Source organism: Nerophis lumbriciformis, linkage group LG21 (assembly GCF_033978685.3).
Source record: "Nerophis lumbriciformis linkage group LG21, RoL_Nlum_v2.1, whole genome shotgun sequence".
Classification (NCBI taxonomy): Eukaryota; Metazoa; Chordata; class Actinopteri; order Syngnathiformes; family Syngnathidae; genus Nerophis; species Nerophis lumbriciformis.
The window spans coordinates 16,384,317-16,403,218 of record NC_084568.2 but is presented as its reverse complement, the minus strand read 5'-3'; the positions used below and the strand labels follow the sequence as shown (position 1 = coordinate 16,403,218).

The 18,902-nt window shown below is 36.7% G+C and overlaps 1 protein-coding gene across 1 annotated transcript; it reads left to right on the top strand.

Moving 5' to 3' along the window:
• The first annotated feature begins 6,345 nt into the window (after positions 1 to 6,345).
• Positions 6,346 to 18,620, top strand: cmtm6 (CKLF-like MARVEL transmembrane domain containing 6). The gene is made up of 5 exons (XM_061982816.1): positions 6,346 to 6,449; positions 6,914 to 7,037; positions 14,645 to 14,821; positions 17,892 to 17,990; positions 18,098 to 18,620. Exons 2-5 carry the CDS (start codon positions 6,921 to 6,923, stop codon positions 18,275 to 18,277), a joined length of 573 nt encoding a protein of 190 aa, XP_061838800.1. The 5' UTR covers positions 6,346 to 6,449; positions 6,914 to 6,920; the 3' UTR covers positions 18,278 to 18,620.
• The last annotated feature ends 282 nt before the right edge of the window (positions 18,621 to 18,902 follow it).

Sequence of the window (18,902 nt, the reverse complement as noted above, 5' to 3'; positions counted from 1 at the left end):
GTTATTTCACTGATTAGTCACTCACAATTCAGTGATAATTTATTGTTTATTCACTAATTAATCACTTATAATTCACTGATTAATCATTTACAAGTCACAGGTAAGTTATTGTTAATGTAATAATTAATTACTCAATCACTGATGAAGAATTAATTACTTATAGTTCAATGATTATTCACTCATAATTCAATAAAGATGTATTCATTGTTAATACACTGATTAATCACTCAATCACTGATAAATAACTGATTCATCACTTATAATTCACAGATAATTTACTGCTTAATCACTCATAAGTATTCACTGATAATTCAATGTTAATTCACTGATTAGTCACTCATAATTCAGTGATAATTTATTGTTTATTCACTAATTAATCACTTATAATTCACTGATTAATCATTTACAAGTCACAGGTAAGTTATTGTTAATGTAATAATTAATTACTCAATCACTGATGAAGAATTAATTACTTATAATTCAATGATTAATCACTCATAATTCAATAAAGATGTATTCATTGTTAATACACTCACTCAATCACTGATAAATAACTGATTCATCACTTATAATTCACAAATCATTTACTGCTTAATCACTCATATGTATTCACTGATAATTCAATGTTATTTCACTGATTAGTCACTCACAATTCAGTGATAATTTATTGTTTATTCAATAATTAATCACTTATAATTCACTGATTAATCATTTACAAGTCACAGGTAAGTTATTGTTAATGTAATAATTAATTACTCAATCACTGATGAATAATTAATTACTTATAGTTCAATGATTATTCACTCATAATTCAATAGAGATGTATTCATTGTTAATACACTGATTAATCACTCAATCACTGATAAATAACTGATTCATCACTTATAATTCACAGATAATTTACCGCTTAATCACTCATAAGTATTCACTGATAATTCAATGTTAATTCACTGATTAGTCACTCATAATTCAGTGATAATTTATTGTTTATTCACTAATTAATCACTTATAATTCACTGATTAATCATTTACAAGTCACAGGTAAGTTATTGTTAATGTAATAATTAATTACTCAATCACTGATGAAGAATTAATTACTTATAATTCAATGATTAATCACTCATAATTCAATAAAGATGTATTCATTGTTAATACACTCACTCAATCACTGATAAATAACTGATTCATCACTTATAATTCACAGATCATTTACTGCTTAATCACTCATATGTATTCATTGATAATTCAATGTTATTCCACTGATTAGTCACTCACAATTCAGTGATAATTTATTGTTTATTCACTAATTAATCACTTATAATTCACTGATTAATCATTTACAAGTCACAGGTAAGTTATTGTTAATGTAATAATTAATTACTCAATCACTGATGAATAATTAATTACTTATAGTTCAATGATTAATCACTCATAATTCAATAAAGATGCATTCATTGTTAATACACTGATTAATCACTCAATCACTGATAAATAACTGATTCATCACTTATAATTCACAGATAATTTACTACTTAATCACTCATAAGTATTCACTGATAATTCAATGTTAATTCACTGATTGGTCACTCATAATTCAGTGATAATTTATTGTTTATTCACTAATTAATCACTTATAATTCACTGATTAATCATTTACAAGTCACAGGTAACTTATTGTTAATGTACTAATTAATTACTCAATCACTGCTAAATAATGAATTACTTATAGTTCAATGATTAATCACTCATAATTCAATAAAGATGTACTCATTGTTAATACACTGATTAATCACTCAATCACTGATAAATAACTGATTCATCACAGATAATTTACTGCTTAATCACTCATAAGTATTCACTGATAATTCAATGTTAACTCGCTGATAGTCACTCATAATTCACTGATAATTTATTGTTTATTCACTAATTACTCACTTATAATTCACTGATTAATAATTTACAAGCCACAGGTAAGTTATTGTTAATGTACTAATTAATTACTCAATCGCTGATAAATAATTAATCACTTATAGTTCAATGATTAATAACACTATTAATAAACACATTATTAACTCATAATTCAATAAATATGTATTGTTAATTCATTGATTAATTATTCATAATTCACTGATCATTTCTTGGTAATTCACTGATTAATTACTTACAATTCAGAGGTAATTCATTTTTAATCCACTGATTAATCACCCAATCACTGATAAATAACTGATTAATCACTCCAAATTCACTGATTAATCACTCATAATGCACTCATAATTCATTGTTAATTCGCCGATAAGTCACTTCACAATACACTGATAAATAACTAATTAATCACTCATAATTCACTGATTAATCCATTGTAATTCACTGATAAATTACTGATTAATCACTCATACATATTCACTGATCATTCATTGTTAATTCACTCATTAGTCACTCTTAAATTCAGTGATCATTTATTGTTTATTCACTAATTAATCACTTCTAATTCACGGATTAATCACTCACAATCCACTGAAAATGTATTGTTTATTCACTGATTAATCCTTTACAAGTCACACGTAATGTATTGTTAATTTACTAATTAGTTGCTCAACCACAGATAAATAACTAATTAACCACTTATAGTTTTATGATTAATCACCCATAATTTACTAAAAATTTATTGTTAATTCATTGATTAATTATTCATAATTTACAGATAATTTATTGTTAATTCACTGATTAATCACTTACAAATCACAGACAATTCATTGTTAATCACTTAATCATTCATAAATATCTTATTAATCACTTATGATTAATTGGTTAATCAATCATAATTCCCTAATAATTTCCTAATTAGTCACTCATAATTCACTGATAATTTATTGTTAATTCCCTAATTAATCAATAATAGTTCACTAATAATATACTGATTATTCACTGATAATTAATTTGATTTCTCCGATTAATCACTCATAATTCATAATATTTCATAGTTAATTCGCCGATTAATCACTAACCTTAATTTGCCCAGGTCTGCCGTAGTCCAACCTGGAGGAGACTAAGGCGTGGACGAGCTTCTCTGCATCTGCCAGGGTGAGTGAAGGGCGGAGTTTGGCGATGTTTTTGAGGTCTTGCGGAGGTGATGACTGTGGGTGTCATAGTTGAGCTGCTGGTCCATTTTCACACCCAGGTTAGTGACAGAAGTGGAAAGGGGGATGTTTTGTCCAGAGAAAGTGATATTGGTAATTCAAAGCAGGGCAGGGGTCCCCAAACGTTTTGACTTGGAGGGCCGCATTGGGTTAAAAAAAATTTGGCCAGGGACCGGGCTGTATATATATATATATATATATATATATATATATATATATATATATATATATATATATATATATATATATATATATATATATATATATATATATATATATAGTTATTAGTGATGTCCCGATACCAATATTTTGGTACCGGTGCCAAAATGATTTTGATACTTTTCGGTACTTTTCTCAATAAAGGGGACCACAAAAAATTGCATTATTGGCTTTATTTTAACTAAAAAAAATCTAACGGTACATTACACATATGTTTCTTATTGCAAGTTTGTCCTTAAATAAAATAGTGAACATACAAGACAACTTGTCTTTTATTAGGAAGTAAGCAAACAAGGGCTCCTAATTTAGTTGCTGACGTATGCAGTAACATATTGTGTCCTTTTCTATTCTATTATTTTGTCAAAATTATTAAGGACAAGTGGTAGACAATTCATTATTAATCTACTTGTTCATTTTCTGTTAATATCTGCTAACTTTCTCTTTTAACATGTTCTATCTACACTTCTGTTCAAATGTAATAATCACTTATTCTTCTGTTGTTTGGATGCTTTACATTAGTTTTGGATGACACCACAAATTTGGGTATCAATCCGATACCAAGTCGTTACAGGATCATACATTGGTCGTATTCAAAGTCCTCATGTGTCCAGGGACATATTTCCTGACTTTATAAATACAATATCAATTTTTTTTAAACGAAAGAAGATGTTGTGATGCCACTAAATGTTGACGTAATCATAGTAGTATCGACAAGATACGCTCCTGTACTTGGTATCATTACAGTGGATGTTAGGGGTTGTCCGTGGAGGACCGGTACTTTTCAGAGGCGGTATAGTACCGAAAATGATTCATTAGTATCGCGGTACTATACTAATACCGGTATACCGTACAACCCTAATATACATCCATCCATCCATTTTCTACCGCTTGTCCCTTTTGGGGTCGCGGGGGGTGCTGGAGCCTATCTCAGCTACAATCGGGCGGAAGGCGGGATACACCCTGGACAAGTCGCCACCTCATCACAGGGCCAACACAGATAGACAGACAACATTCACATACACATATATATGTGTGTATATATATATATATATATATATATATTCCTTGCGCACTAATTGACTGAAAGAGCGCACACTTGCCGCATGCTCGCCCGACACTGCGGCACAAGCGCGATATTATCGATGGGAAAAGACATTTTTAGACAAATGATTTGCCTGAGCGGCTAGGAGACACTGAAGAGTAACAGGCGGTAGAAAATGGATTAGAAGGGACGGATTAAAAATAATAATAATAAAATTAAATTAAATTAAAAACTTCCCGCGGGCCGGATTATGAACGCTGGCGGGCCGTAGTTTGGGGACCACTGATCGAAAGGATCTAATTAAAATAAGAAGAGGAGATGAAATAGAACTGATAAAAACATCACAAATAAATAACACATGTTTTCAATTAAAAGGCTAGAACTATATGTTTTTACTGAAAGCAACCGCTTCTTTTTTTTTTTTATAAACCTTTATTTATAATATGCAACATTTACATACAAGCAAAGAAATAATAATAAGTAGAGAAACAGTACAAAAACAGTACAAAACAGCGCCAGGGGGTTGTAAACGCAATAAAGCAACTAAAATAAAATGCAAAATATATATATGTAACAAAATGTAAAGTCATAGGCTCACACAAGTTCCGTAAATAATTAAAATTTGGAACACAGCATCATAGTTTTCACAGCTTTTTGGTTGTTAGAGGTAGAAATCGTTTTAAAGTAAAGTTCTAATTCCTTTTTAAAGGCAGAAAAAAACAGGTCGGGTATTGAGAAACTTACATGTATGAATATAAAACTCAGCCAATAATATAATGACGTTGCAAAAGTAAAATTCCTTTTCTAATTTTTGTTCATACTGTTTAAATCCCGGGCTTCACGGTGGCAGAGGGGTTAGTGCATCTGCCTCACAATACGAAGGTCCTGAGTAGTCTTGGGTTCAATCCCGGGCTCGGGATCTTTCTGTGTGGAGTTTGCATGTCCTCCCCGTGACTGCGTGGGTTCCCTCCGGGTACTCCGGCTTCCTCCCACTTCCAAAGACATGCACCTGGGGGTAAGTTGATTGGCAACACTAAATTGGCCCTAGTGTGTGGATGTGAGTGTGAATGTTGTCTGTCTATCTGTGTTGGCCCTGCGATGAGGTGGCGACTTGTCCAGGGTGTACCCCGCCTTCCGCCCGATTGTAGCTGAGATAGGCTCCAGCGCCCCCCGCGACCCCAAAGGGAATAAGCGGTAGAAAATGGATGGATGGATGGATGTTTAAATCCCAATAGCACATCTTTAAGACAAAGCCCAAACTTGTCATGAATATTGTCCAGGATGAAACGACAGATGCCCTGCCACAGTGATGGAGTGCTTTCAGAAAGCAAGCGCTTCTCAGATGGACTCTGTATGGCAATCAATAAATGTTTATTTATATAGCCCTAAATCACAAGTGTCTCAAAGGGCTGCACAAGCCACAACGACATCCTCGGTTCAGATCCCACATCAGGGCAAGGAAAAACTCAACCCAGTAGGATGACAATGAGAAACCTTGGAGAGGACCGCATATGTGGGTGACCTCCCCACTCCCTCTAGGGCGACCGGTGCAATGGACGTCGAGTGAATCTAGCATAATTTTGTGAAAGTCCAGTCCATAGTGGATCTAACATGTATGTGTGGGCTTGTCAGATGTAGTGTCCCCACTATTTCCCCCTCTGTCTTCCTTTTTTTTTTCTCTTTCTATCCCCTCCTGCTCCAAATGATAATATAAATACATTTAACAAAGTCAAATACAAATAAGGCAACAAGAGAAGTATCCCACACTTCTCTTTTGTAAAGTAAATTTCTAAAGCCGATATGGGCATCTACATCAACAATATGATTTGCCTGAGAAGCTGGACAGGACAAAAAATAAAAATAAAAAAAAAATAAAAAAAGTTGTGTTTACAAAAAAAAAAAATGGGCGCGGTCGGAAGTTGTGACGTATTTCCGGTAGTTGTTTCCGGCAGAGCCAAAAGGCTATACGCGGAACAGTGTTGTCAGTCGCTGGCGCTCGGAGGGAAAATAAGTACGACAAAGTTGTTGTTAGACACGAACTAACGTGAGCGGTGAGTCCACTCTTTGTTCACGCGAGTTTGTAATGTTGTTAAGTATTTTACAGCCGACAATAATTTTCTTTCCGCTGAAGTTGTAAAAATTCTACACATTTCGGCTTTTTGTTTACGTCTTCACTTATACTAAATGTACGCAGTTTGTCCAAATTAAATGACGCTGTGAATGCAAGGACTATCAATCAAGAATATGTCATTAAAAGGAATTCATTTTGAGTTTCGAATTGAATTCACGCCATAACGCATGCAAGCAACTGTGTGTGACGTTATAAAGTAGTTAACAGATCATTTACTTGACACTTTCGCTTTCTCTTTTCTTCCTATTTTTCATTGAGCTGTGAAAGTAGACCTTCATGTTATCCGCTTAAATCGAATGCACAATAGTACTATTATTGATTGTTGTAATAGTCCACGAACCTGAAGCGTCAGGAAGTTGATGTTGTTGTCACCGTGTCCCTCAGATTCAACATGGCCTCTGATCAGGTTTACTCGCCCACGACGGCGCCAAACCCAGGCTCGTCTTGTCTGCTCATCCCCTCACAACATTTGAGCACACAACGCTTCATCCTCAAAGTCTTGCAAGTGGTGAGTGAGCGAGCGCCCTCTGTACAGTACTAATCACAGTACTACTCGTACTAATACTACCTGCGCACATTACTACACGTAGTACAGTGGAACCTCCATTCACAATCTGTGTATCAAACAAACATAACAAAGGGGGTGATGAATCAACTACCTCTTTATTGACAAGGCAAAACAACGACGACAAGCTCAACTGTACAAAAGTCCCTTTGGTGTTTTCACAAACGATCAGAAATCTCAGAAATCCTTAAAGGGGAACATTATCACAATTTCTGAAGGGTTAAAAATATTAAAAATCAGTTCCCAGTGGCTTATTTTATTTTTTTAAGTTTTTTTCAAAATGTTACCCATCACGCAATATCCCTAAAAAAATCTTCAAAGTGCCTGATTTTAACCACCATTATATACACCCGTCCATTTTCCTGTGACATCACACAGTGATGCCAACACAAACAAACATGGCGCATAGAACAGCAAGGTATAGCGACATTATCTCGGATTCAAACTCGGATTTCAGCGGCTTAAGCGATTCAACAGATTACGCATGTATTGAAACGGATGGTTGTAGTGTGGAGGCAGGTAGCGAAAACGAAATTGAAGAAGAAACTGAAGCTATTGAGCCATATCGGTTTGAACCGTATGCAAGCGAAACCGACGAAAACGACACGACAGCCAGCGACACGGGAGAAAGCGAGGGCGAATTCGGCGATCGCCTTCTAACCAACGATTGGTATGTGTTTGTTTGGCATGAAAGGAAACTAACTACTATGAACTAGGTTTACAGCATATGAAATACATTTGGCAACAACATGCACTTTGAGAGTGCAGACAGCCCAGTTTTCATCAATTAATATATTCTGTAGCCATACCCTCATCCGCTCTCTTTTCCTGAAAGCTGATCTGTCCAGTCCAGTTGGAAATGCATCTGCTTTGAGTGTCGCAGGATATCCACACATTCTTGCCGTCTCTGTCGTAGCATAGCTTTCGTCGGTAAAGTGTGCGGAACAAACGTCCAATTTCTTGCCACTTTCGCATCTTTGGGCCACTGGTGCAACTTGAATCCGTCCCTGTTCGTGTTGTTACACCCTCCGACAACACACCGACGAGGCATGATGTCTCCAAGGTACGGAAAACAGTCGAAAAAACGGAAAATAACAGAGCTGATTTGACTCGGTGTTTGTAATGTGTTTGAGAAAATGGCGGATTGCTTCCCGATGTGACGTCACAACGTGACGTCATCGCTCCGAGAGCGAATAATAGAAGGCGTTTAATTCTCCAAAATTCACCCATTTAGTGTTCGGAAATCGGTTAAAAAATTATATGGTCTTTTTTCTGCAACATCATGGTATATATTGACGCATACATAGGTCTGGTGATAATGCTCCCCTTTAACAAAACCGCACTAAAAGAACACCTCCAGTCAACTTCAACCCTTGACTAGCACCCTCCCCCCTCCACATCCCACATGTAAATAATCAAATGTATATAAATGCAATTGTTGATGACTGAAGTGCTGATATCAACCAAACCCTCCTCATCCCACCCCCCAGATTGTAAATAATGTAAATAATTCAATGTATATACTCTGATGATTAACTTGTGTGATGACTGTATTATGATGATAGTATATATTTGTACCATGAATTGATTTACGTGGTCTTAAACAAGTTGAAAAACTTATTCGGGTGTTACCATTTAGTGGTCAATTGTACGGAATATGTACTGTACTGTGCAATCTACTAATACAACTTTCAATCAATCAATCAAAAAAAACCTTTAACAACCATATTGCTACGATGAAAGTTGTACTGACTTAGAAGACTGGAGACAAACGTCCATTTATAAATTACAGACCTGTTTCTTTACTCACACAATTTTCTAAAATCATAGAAAAGTTATTCAACAACAAATTGGACCTTTTCATAAACAAAATAGAACACTTGCGGAGAACCAATACGGATACAAAGCTAACATTTCATCATCAATGGAAAAGAAACAGGAAGTCACCAATGCAATAGATGGTAAACCATGTGCAGCTGCAGTTTTGCAAGTGGTGAGTGAGCGAGCGCTCTGTGCACAGTACTAAACATAGTACTACTCGTACTAATACTACCTGCACACATTACTACATACACATAGTACAGTGGAACCTCGATTCACAAACTGTGTATCAAACAAACAAAGGGGTGATGAATCAACTACCTCTTTATTGACAAGCCAAAACAACGACGACAAGCTCAACTGTACAAAAGTCCCTTTGGTGTTTTCACAAACGATCAGAAATCACAAAAATCCTTAACTATAACAACCATATTGCTACAATGAAAGCTGTACTGACTTAGAAGACTGGAGACAAACGTCAATTTATAAATTACAGACCTGTTTCTTTACTCACACAATTTTCTAAAATCATTGAAAAGTTATTCAACAAAAAATTGGACATCTTCATAAATAAAATATAACACTTGCGGAGAACCAATACAGATACAAAGCTAACATTTCATCATCAATGGCATTACTGAAAAGAACAGGAAGTCACCAATGCAATAGATGGTAGATGGATCTGACTAAAGCGTTTGGCACGATTACTCATAATATCTTCATTGATAAATTAGAACGGTGTGGCATCAGAGGATGGGTCTGGGAAAGAAGCTACTTAACCAACAGGAAGCAATATGTGAAGCTCGGCTAACACACATCTACAGAGCTAAATATATCTTGTGGCGTACCACAGGGATCTACACTGGAAACAAAATTGCTCAATTTTTTATATAAACGACATTTGCAAAAGTTACAGAGGACCTAAAGTTAGTATTATTTGCGGATGATGTGACTGTGTTTTGTTCAGGAGAGAACACACAGAAGCTAATACAAATAATAAATGAAAGAGATGGTAGACTATCTTTGAATGTCAGTAAAACTAAAATAATGCTATTCGGTAACAGTAGAATTAGAAAGTAAAACACAACTACAAACAGACGGAGTAGACATTGAAAGGGTGAAATAAAAAAAACATTTTTGGGCGTATTGATTGATGATGAAATGAACTGGAAATCTCATATAAAAATATGCAACATAAGGTGGCAAAAAAATATTTCTATAATGAATAAAGCAAAATATGTTCTGGACCAAAAATCATTTCATATTCTCTACTGCTTGCTACTGTTACCATATCTGAGTTATTGTGCAGAAATATGGGGAAATAACTACAAAAGTACACTTCATTCACTAATTGTGTTACAAAAAAGTCAGCTAGACTAACACATAATGTTGGATATAGAGAACATTCGAACCGATCATTTATTGAATCCAAAATATTGAAATTCAATAATTTGGTGCATTTGCAAACAGCTAAAAGTATGTACAAAGCAAACTAACCTGCTACCCAAGAATGTACAACAATTATTCTCAATAACCTTAGAGAACATTTTAATTTAAAACATTTGTATGCAAGTACAAAACTTACAACCTTTAGCATATAATTATAGAATGGATTAAGCAAACAAATTAAACAATTTACGAATATGAAATAGTTAAGGAGGCTATTCAGATTACAAGTGTTGATAAAATACTAAGAAGAAAAATTATGATAAATGTATTTTAACTTACCGTATTTTTCGGAGTATAAGTCGCTCCGGAGTATAAGCCGCACCGGCCGAAAATGCATAATAAAGAAGGGAAAAAACATATATAAGTCGCACTGGAGTATAAGTCGCATTTTTTGGGGAAATTTATTTGATAAAAGCCAACACCAAGAATAGACATTTGAAAGGCAATTTAAAATAAATAAAGAATAGTAAACAACAGGCTGAATAAGTGTACGTTATATGAGGCATAAATAACCAACTGAGAACGTGCCTGGTATGTTAACGTAACATATTATGGTAAGAGTCATTCAAATAACTATAACATATAGAACATGCTATACGTTTACCAAACAATCTGTCACTCCTAATCGCTAAATCCCATGAAATCTTGTACGTCTAGTCTCTTACGGGAATGAGCTAAATAATATTATTTGATATTTTACGGTAATGTGTTAATAATTTCACACATAAATCGCTCCTGAGTATAAGTCGCACCCCCGGCCGAACTATGAAAAAAACTGCGACTTATAGTCTAAAAAATACGGTATTCATCTCATTAGAATCACAACTCTTAAATATTTATGAAGAGAACTGTTGCATTTAGAATTCTAAAACGCAATTGAATTCGTTGTTCAGACAGTAGTGTGTTTATATAAGTTTAAAATGGGGTATGGCGTTTCTTAGAGGGGAAAGACATTAATCTCTCTTGTTTTCACGGTGGGATTTAAGCTAGCGAGCTGGCGCCAGTCAGTCTGTGAATGTATCAAAATGCAGTGCTATCATTTTAATTTAGAAACCGTAATACAGACCGTCAGGAGTTTCACAGCAATTATCAACAATACCATTGATCTACTTATAATAGTACTGCTCGTACACGTGCAATGCGTTGTTACAAAAACTACTACATTTTGATGAGACATGCATGTATTCCAAGAAATAATACTACATTCCTACTGAAACTGCATATATTACTACAAAAGCTAGTACTGGTAGACCTGAATATATACCTGAAGTGCATAAATTACTGTAGTATTAATGTTTGTAGTTTTACTACACGAATGAGTCACACTAATCATTATGTATGAATTGTGTTCCTAATCATTTGGTCATCCATCTCCTGGAAACAAGGCAATGCTTTCAGTATAGAGTGTAATATTATAATATTGATCATCATAATATTAATATGTACATGTAATATATTATCAGTTATTGTCATGTGGAAGGATTACGCGGCATTGCAAAACTTTGCTTTACTGTACTATGAATAATACATCAATTATATTTGTCCTAATAATCTTCATTATTCAGTCGCTCCAGGATTTCCCAGGCTGTTTTTATGATTGTTGCGGCCTAAAATGCATAAATTCGTGGCAGATTTTTCAGAAGGTTGCAAAATAAGTTATAATTAATTTTGCTATAAAATGTAATCGAGTCATTTTATAAATTTGTAATTGTTTATTTTTTTAATTTAATCAAAAATTGCAAACTAATATGGTATTGATGTTTTACTTGTTTTGTACCACATACACTTAAAGGTAGACACTAGGCGGAAGTCAGAGCTCATTGTCAAATTACTGTACTGTTTTGAATTAATCATAACTAATGGTTATATTCTACGCTGCTGCTCACTGCTCCCCTCACCTCCCAGGGGGTGATCAAGGGTGATGGGGGAAATGCAGAGAATAATTTCGCCACACCTAGTGTGTGTGTGACAATCATTGGTACTTTAACTTTTTTTAACTTTAACACCAAAATTCATCAATTTATCATTTTTCTTCTGTAGCGTTTTTCGTCCACCTCTAACTCCCCAAACTGTTCATCCGATTGATAACGAACGTTAGTTCAACAAATGTTCCCCAATATTACCCGTTTTACAGTAAATCATAATTTTCACGTTTTTTTGCCCTTTTTTTCTTTCGACTATTCCTCCCACATTTTCAACTAATTTAAACCATTCCACCATTAAAACATTTGCCTTCATTAGTACAGTAAACATTTTTATTTTTTTTAACCCTAAAAAATTTACAGTATTCATGATTTTCCAAAATATTGGACAATATAATTAGTACTTATCCCACCATTCTCACTTATGATTGCCATTTATTCCGCCTAAAAATAACCTGGACTGCAAGTACATATTCCACACAATCAAAACTTTAATTTGTTGTAGTAAAAAAATGTTTATTCAGTCTGAAATTAACAAAACAGCAATACTTTCACTGAATCGCTCTCTTTAACAATCAGAGTTGGCTGAGAGGATAGCACATGTCTTCTATCCCACTGATGTGGGTTCGAACTCCGGAAAAAATGTTTACATCTATGAGTCATATAAATAAATACATTTACCCTATTTTTCGGAGTATAAGTCACACCGGCCGATAATGCATAATAAAGAAGGAAAAAAACATATATAAGTCGCACTGGAGTATAAGTCGCATTTTTGGGGGAAATTTACTTGATAAAACCTAACACCAAGAATAGACATTTGAAAGGCAATTTAAAATAAATAAAGACAGGCTGAATAAGTGTACGTTATATGAGGCATAAATAACCAACTGACAATGTGCCTGGTATGTTAACGTAACATATTATGGTAAGAGTCATTCAAATAACTATAACATATAGAACATGCTATACGTTTACCAAACAATCTGTCACTCCTAATCGCTAAATCCCATGAAATCTTATACGTCTAGTCTCTTACGTGAATGAGCTAAATAATATTATTTGATATTTTACGGTAATGTGTTAATAATTTCACACATAAGTCGCTCCTGAGTATAAGTCGCACCCCCGGTCAAACTATGAAAAAAACTGCGACTTATAGTCCGAAAAATAAGGTAATTGTAAAGAAAAAAGATTGATTTATACCCGGAATTAGTCAAAAAGCGGCAAAGCAGATGTTAGTACAGTGATGGACTTTCAAGTAGGAGGACCTGGTTCCAATCCCCAAAAGCATGGACTGACCCAGGAAGGTTAATTTAGCGAGTTCATTCTGGCATGCATACTTCCTAGTCTCATAATTTAACTATTATAACGTACATTTTTCATTTCTAAATTCATAGTACGTTGCTGTAGTTTCTTATCTTCAACATTAAATTTTTTCCGAAAATAACAGTATTTTTACATTCAAACTATTTCCTTGTACATTCCACTCGCATTTATACGAGCATTCTTCTGTATTTAAACCGTTCCAGTTGTACATTCAAACATAATAATACAATACTCTACATTCCTTCTGCATTTCAGTTCAGCTCCGGCATTCACACACAAATTTGATTGGTGAAAATGAGGCCGATTAGCCAAAATGGGCGTGGACCAAGTTGCCAGGTTGCAGATTATACACACGGATTGGTTGAATTTGTGTAAAATGACGAGGATTGGCACGATGTTTCCTCCAATCGTTCACTGGGAAGCACGATTACAATTCCAAGTCTCATGACTGACGTTGTTACCATAGCGATCGCATCCAGCCTGATTAGCGGTGCCTTGCATGTGGTGATGATACTTTTTTGCGACGCCGTCTTCATTCAGAACACCTGACAGAAGAGTGAAGTGAATTATATTTATATAGCGCTTTTTCTCTAGTGACTCAAAGCGCTTTACATAGTGAAACCCAATATCTAAGTTGCATTTAAACCAGTGTGGGTGGCACTGGGAGCAGGTGGGTAAAGTGTCTTGCCAAAGGACACAACGGTAGTGACAGTGAAGCGGGGATCGAACCTGGAACCCTCAAGTTGCTGGCGCGGCCACTCTACCAGAGTGTGGCTTCTGCGGCTCGACTCGCCCTTCCTCCCCCCTGCCACCGCACAGGAAGTGTCCAGAGGGAAGTGAAAGTGCTGCAGGGGCAGAGCGCTGAGGTCAGCGCATCTCCCGGGCGGCTGACCTCCGATGTCGCAAGATTTAGCAAAAAGGCGAGAAGGCCTCCTCCTGGACTTATTGTGTTTGCGTCTTCCTTGCAGCAACATGCCGATGTGGCCGCCATGTTTGCAGCTGCTCTAACCTTTTTGTGTGCTCTATTAGCTGATGTCGCTGGTGGCCTTCATCCTGGAAGAGCTGGTCTACACCTGCGTCCAATGCTCGCCGCTGGAGTTCTTTGAGTTTGTCAGCTTCGCCGCCTTCCTCTTCACCTTGGCGCTCGTCATCGTCCTGTCCACCAAGCTACACACAAAGCTGGTAGCATCCTGGGTGTCCATAATGGTAATTTCTGCAAAAAAAGGAACCGGGTGATACCGGCTTGCATGTAAAATCTCCGATACAAGCAGTCCTGCAGCGTGTTTGCTTGTGCGAAGCTCGACGGCCAGTTAAAATTTGACGTATTTTCCGGGCTATAAAGCGCGCCGGTGTTTAAGCCGCACCCACCGCATTTTAGAAGAAAAAATATTTTGACATACATTACCCGCACCGGACTTTAAGTCGCAGATATAAACAATGTGAACTCAATTATTTACCCAGAAAGAATCTGTAAATGTTTATTTACATACCATAATTGTTTCCTGTAACACGGCAGTAAATCGGCTGTTTAAACAAAACAGAAGTTATTGTCATGGACCCAATAGCTCAGGCCTGGGCAATTATTTTGACTCGAGGGCCACATTTAGAGAAAAAAATGTGTCTCGGGGCCGGTATATCTATTTTTAGGAACACTAATACAAAACCTCACAATAATGTCTGATTGAATGCTAAAAACGTTATGACAGACCGCCTTAAAAAACATAATGGAATTTTACATTTTTCTATGAACAATAAAACACTGAATATTGACCAAATATAAACGTCACACCCCCTTTCGATCGACATATTTTACAATCAAGTGAAACGCAACAAAAATGCAACAAACAGTGAAATATGAACGCGAAGGGTACAAAATAAACCCACCTACAATCTGATACATCACTAAGCTTTAGAACTTTGTTGTGAAAATCTCCTTCCGCGTCTGTGGAAAGGCTTCCCCGCCCACACTGCTTGGTGCTTCGTCTGAACTGCTGTGACGTAGATTACCATAGTAACTAATTAGATGACCATAGTAACTCATTAGATTACCATAGTAACTACCCTATTTTTTAGACTATAAGTCGCAGTTTTTTTCATAGCTCCAGTTCGACTTACGGTATATATGTTTTTTTCCTTCTTTATTATACATTTTCGGCAGATGCGATTTATACTCCGGTGCGACTTATACTCCGAAAAATACGGTAGTATATTATCCCAAAGCGCAGATTCCAACCATTGAAATACTTTGTATAGTTCAAGACTTACGGTCATTAGAAAACATCACTGCACATCATAATGGCAGCTACAGTTTCCATCTTAAAGATCTCAAAAAATAATCTGGGAATGTCCGGCGGGCCAGAATGAAAAGCTCAACGGGCTGCATGTGGCCCCCGGGCCTTAATTTGCGCAGGTCTGCACTAGCTGCAGAAGCTGGCTCTCCAATCAGCTAAACCGACTCAATAACTCCACTGTGACGTTTTGGTGAATTTACGAAACTGAAACAATACAAAAAGAATGCCATTGTAAGTTAATAATACTAACACAGACACTAGTAAACGTGTTAGCATATTTGCTAATGCTAACGACGCTAGCTTGATTACATTGCGATAGCACGTGCAAATACGCATTTAAAAGACATCTACAGGCATCACACATTAGTAAGTATGAACTGTTTTAGTTATATTGTTAAACTTGCAAACGTTGCTTGGAGCGATGAAAGAAGAATCCTTTCAAGCAGAAACGCTATGGACGGTTTTACTTCCTGTTCAAGGCATGAACCAGGAAGTACATTTTCGACCTGCTGTGAGCCAACTCGTCCAAAAGATGGCCCCGTAGCAAAGACAATTACACACCCATTCAGTGTCTCCTGTCAGTGTAATATGAAAACTATTTGTTGAATACAAAACATCATGGCCGTTGACGAAGACAAATACATAATATATCCGCGCCGTTTTATAAACCGCAGGGTTCAAAGCAATGGCTTCAGTTCCGAAAATATGGTAAATGTCCTCCATGAAGCACATTATTTCTTCTATTTTAGTCAAGTAATTAACAAAATAAATAATAATACTAATAGATTTTATTTGTAAAAAGCACTTTACATTGAGTAAACAACCTCAAAGTGCTACAGTGTATTAAAATAAAAAGATAATAAAAAATAAATAAAAATAAAAACTAGAACAGCCAAATAGCTAAAACTAGTATGCATATATCTAAAAAAAAAGAAGTTTTTTTTTAAAAGAATGGTTTTTAAGTCTTTTTTTTAAAAGCATCCACAGTCTGTGGTGCCCTCAGGTGGTCAGGGAGAGCATTCCACAGACTGGGAGCGGCGGAGCAGAAAGCCCGGTCTCCCATTGTTCGTAGCTTTGTCCTCGGAGGTTGAAGGAGGTTAGCCTGTCAAAAGATAAACATGCTAGGTTATAGGCTACTAGGAGCTAGCAGATACACAACAGCTAGGCACACAGTAGCACACAAGCAATCGAGACATACGTAGTGTCCTTAATTGTACAATATTGCAGTGTAAAACAGCACATTAGTCAATATAAACAAGTATCAAATTACTATAGTTGCATTACATACACGTGCCAAGTCTCCAAGGCAGAAGCGGTTTAGAAAGCATCCACAATAGTCCACATCCAGTAACAAAGGTGTCCGCATCACTCAACTTACTATGTCATGAGCTTAATAAATTCCATCCATCCATTTTCTACCGCTTATTCCCTTCGGGGTCGCGGGGGCGCTGGAGCCTATCTCAGCTACAATCGGGCGGAAGGCGGGGTACACCCTGGACAAGTCGCCACCTCATCACAGGGCCAACACAGATAGACAGACAACATTCACACTCACATTCACACACTAGGGCCAATTTAGTGTTGCCAATCAACCTATCCCCAGGTGCATGTCTTTGGAGGTGGGAGGAAGCCGGAGTACCCGGAGGGAACCCACGCAGTCACGGGGAGAACATGCAAACTCCACACAGAAAGATCCCGAGCCCGGGATTGAACCCCAGACTACTCAGGACCTTCGTATTGTGAGGCAGATGCACTAACCCCTCTTCCACCATGCTGCCAGCTTAATAAATTGTTGCCCAAAAAAAACTAAACTAAAACAAAACTATGATTTGTGCTGATAATTGTATCGGGTTAAGATCTCTTTCGGAGTGTACTCAAGCTTCCAATAGTGGTTTCGTATCGGAAGTGATCATTTGGTATCGGGACACTATTATTAAAAGCAACAAAGTTGCACTGTGATGATGTTCTTCTGCTTTTGTGTCAAGGACTTTGTGTACACGAGCGTCATGGCCTTATTCTTCTTCCTGGCCTCCATCGTGTTTGCAGCCCTGAACAGCGGCACGGCTTTGGAGACGAGCGCTGCGGTGAGACCACGCTACTGAGCTTATTCCCTCCCGACACACCTCTGTCCTCGCCGTTTTCATGCCCAGGTTTCGGACCTTCAACGACAACTTCTCGTTCTCCCGTCCAGGTGTTCGGCTTCATCGCAACGGCGGTGTTCCTGTTCGACGTGGTGATATTCTGGAGAACCTGCGGGCTTCCCTTCTGCAAAGGCGAGAAGGCGGCGCCGAGTAACGGCAACCTGTCGGCGGCGGCGGAGGCTCCCACAGAGACGGAGAAGCTGAACACAGACGACAAAGCGGTGCCATAACTGTTTACTTTGCTTGCGTGTGCGTCTGAAGGACATGCATGTTGCACGATAGTCCACTAGACGGCGCTCTCGCACCCTTTTTCCAAATCTTTGTACGGTACTACTGAGGCCTTGTGGCCTGCTGAGTGCGCCACTCAGGAATCAATCAGACAGTAAGGATGTTCTGGTAGACCAGCACTTGCAGTAAATATTCAGCTTTCAGGGTTATCATTGGAAGAGTTTAGACGGTACAAGGTTTGTCTTTTCATGCTTTTTTGTCAGCTTTCTCGCCAACTACACGTGAAGACAAAATGTGGTAAAGAAACGCACAATATCAATAAAGATTGTTGATGAAATCCAAAAATTTGATGTTTTCCATATTCAATAATGTGTTTCTTGTAACAGCTTTGATTTAAACAAAAAAAACTTGGAAGTCTTATGTCACAGTTTGTGTCAAAATGCTCTGACTTGTTTGTTTTCTTCAAGGTATGGTGTTCATTTTTAAGAATATGTTGTCCCTTAGTGCAGTGTTTTTCAACCACTGTGCTGCGGTACACTAGTGTACTGTGAGAAAATATGTAATTTCACCTCTTTAGGATAAAAATATTGTTTGCAAACCAGTAATAATAATCTGCAAATGTGCCGT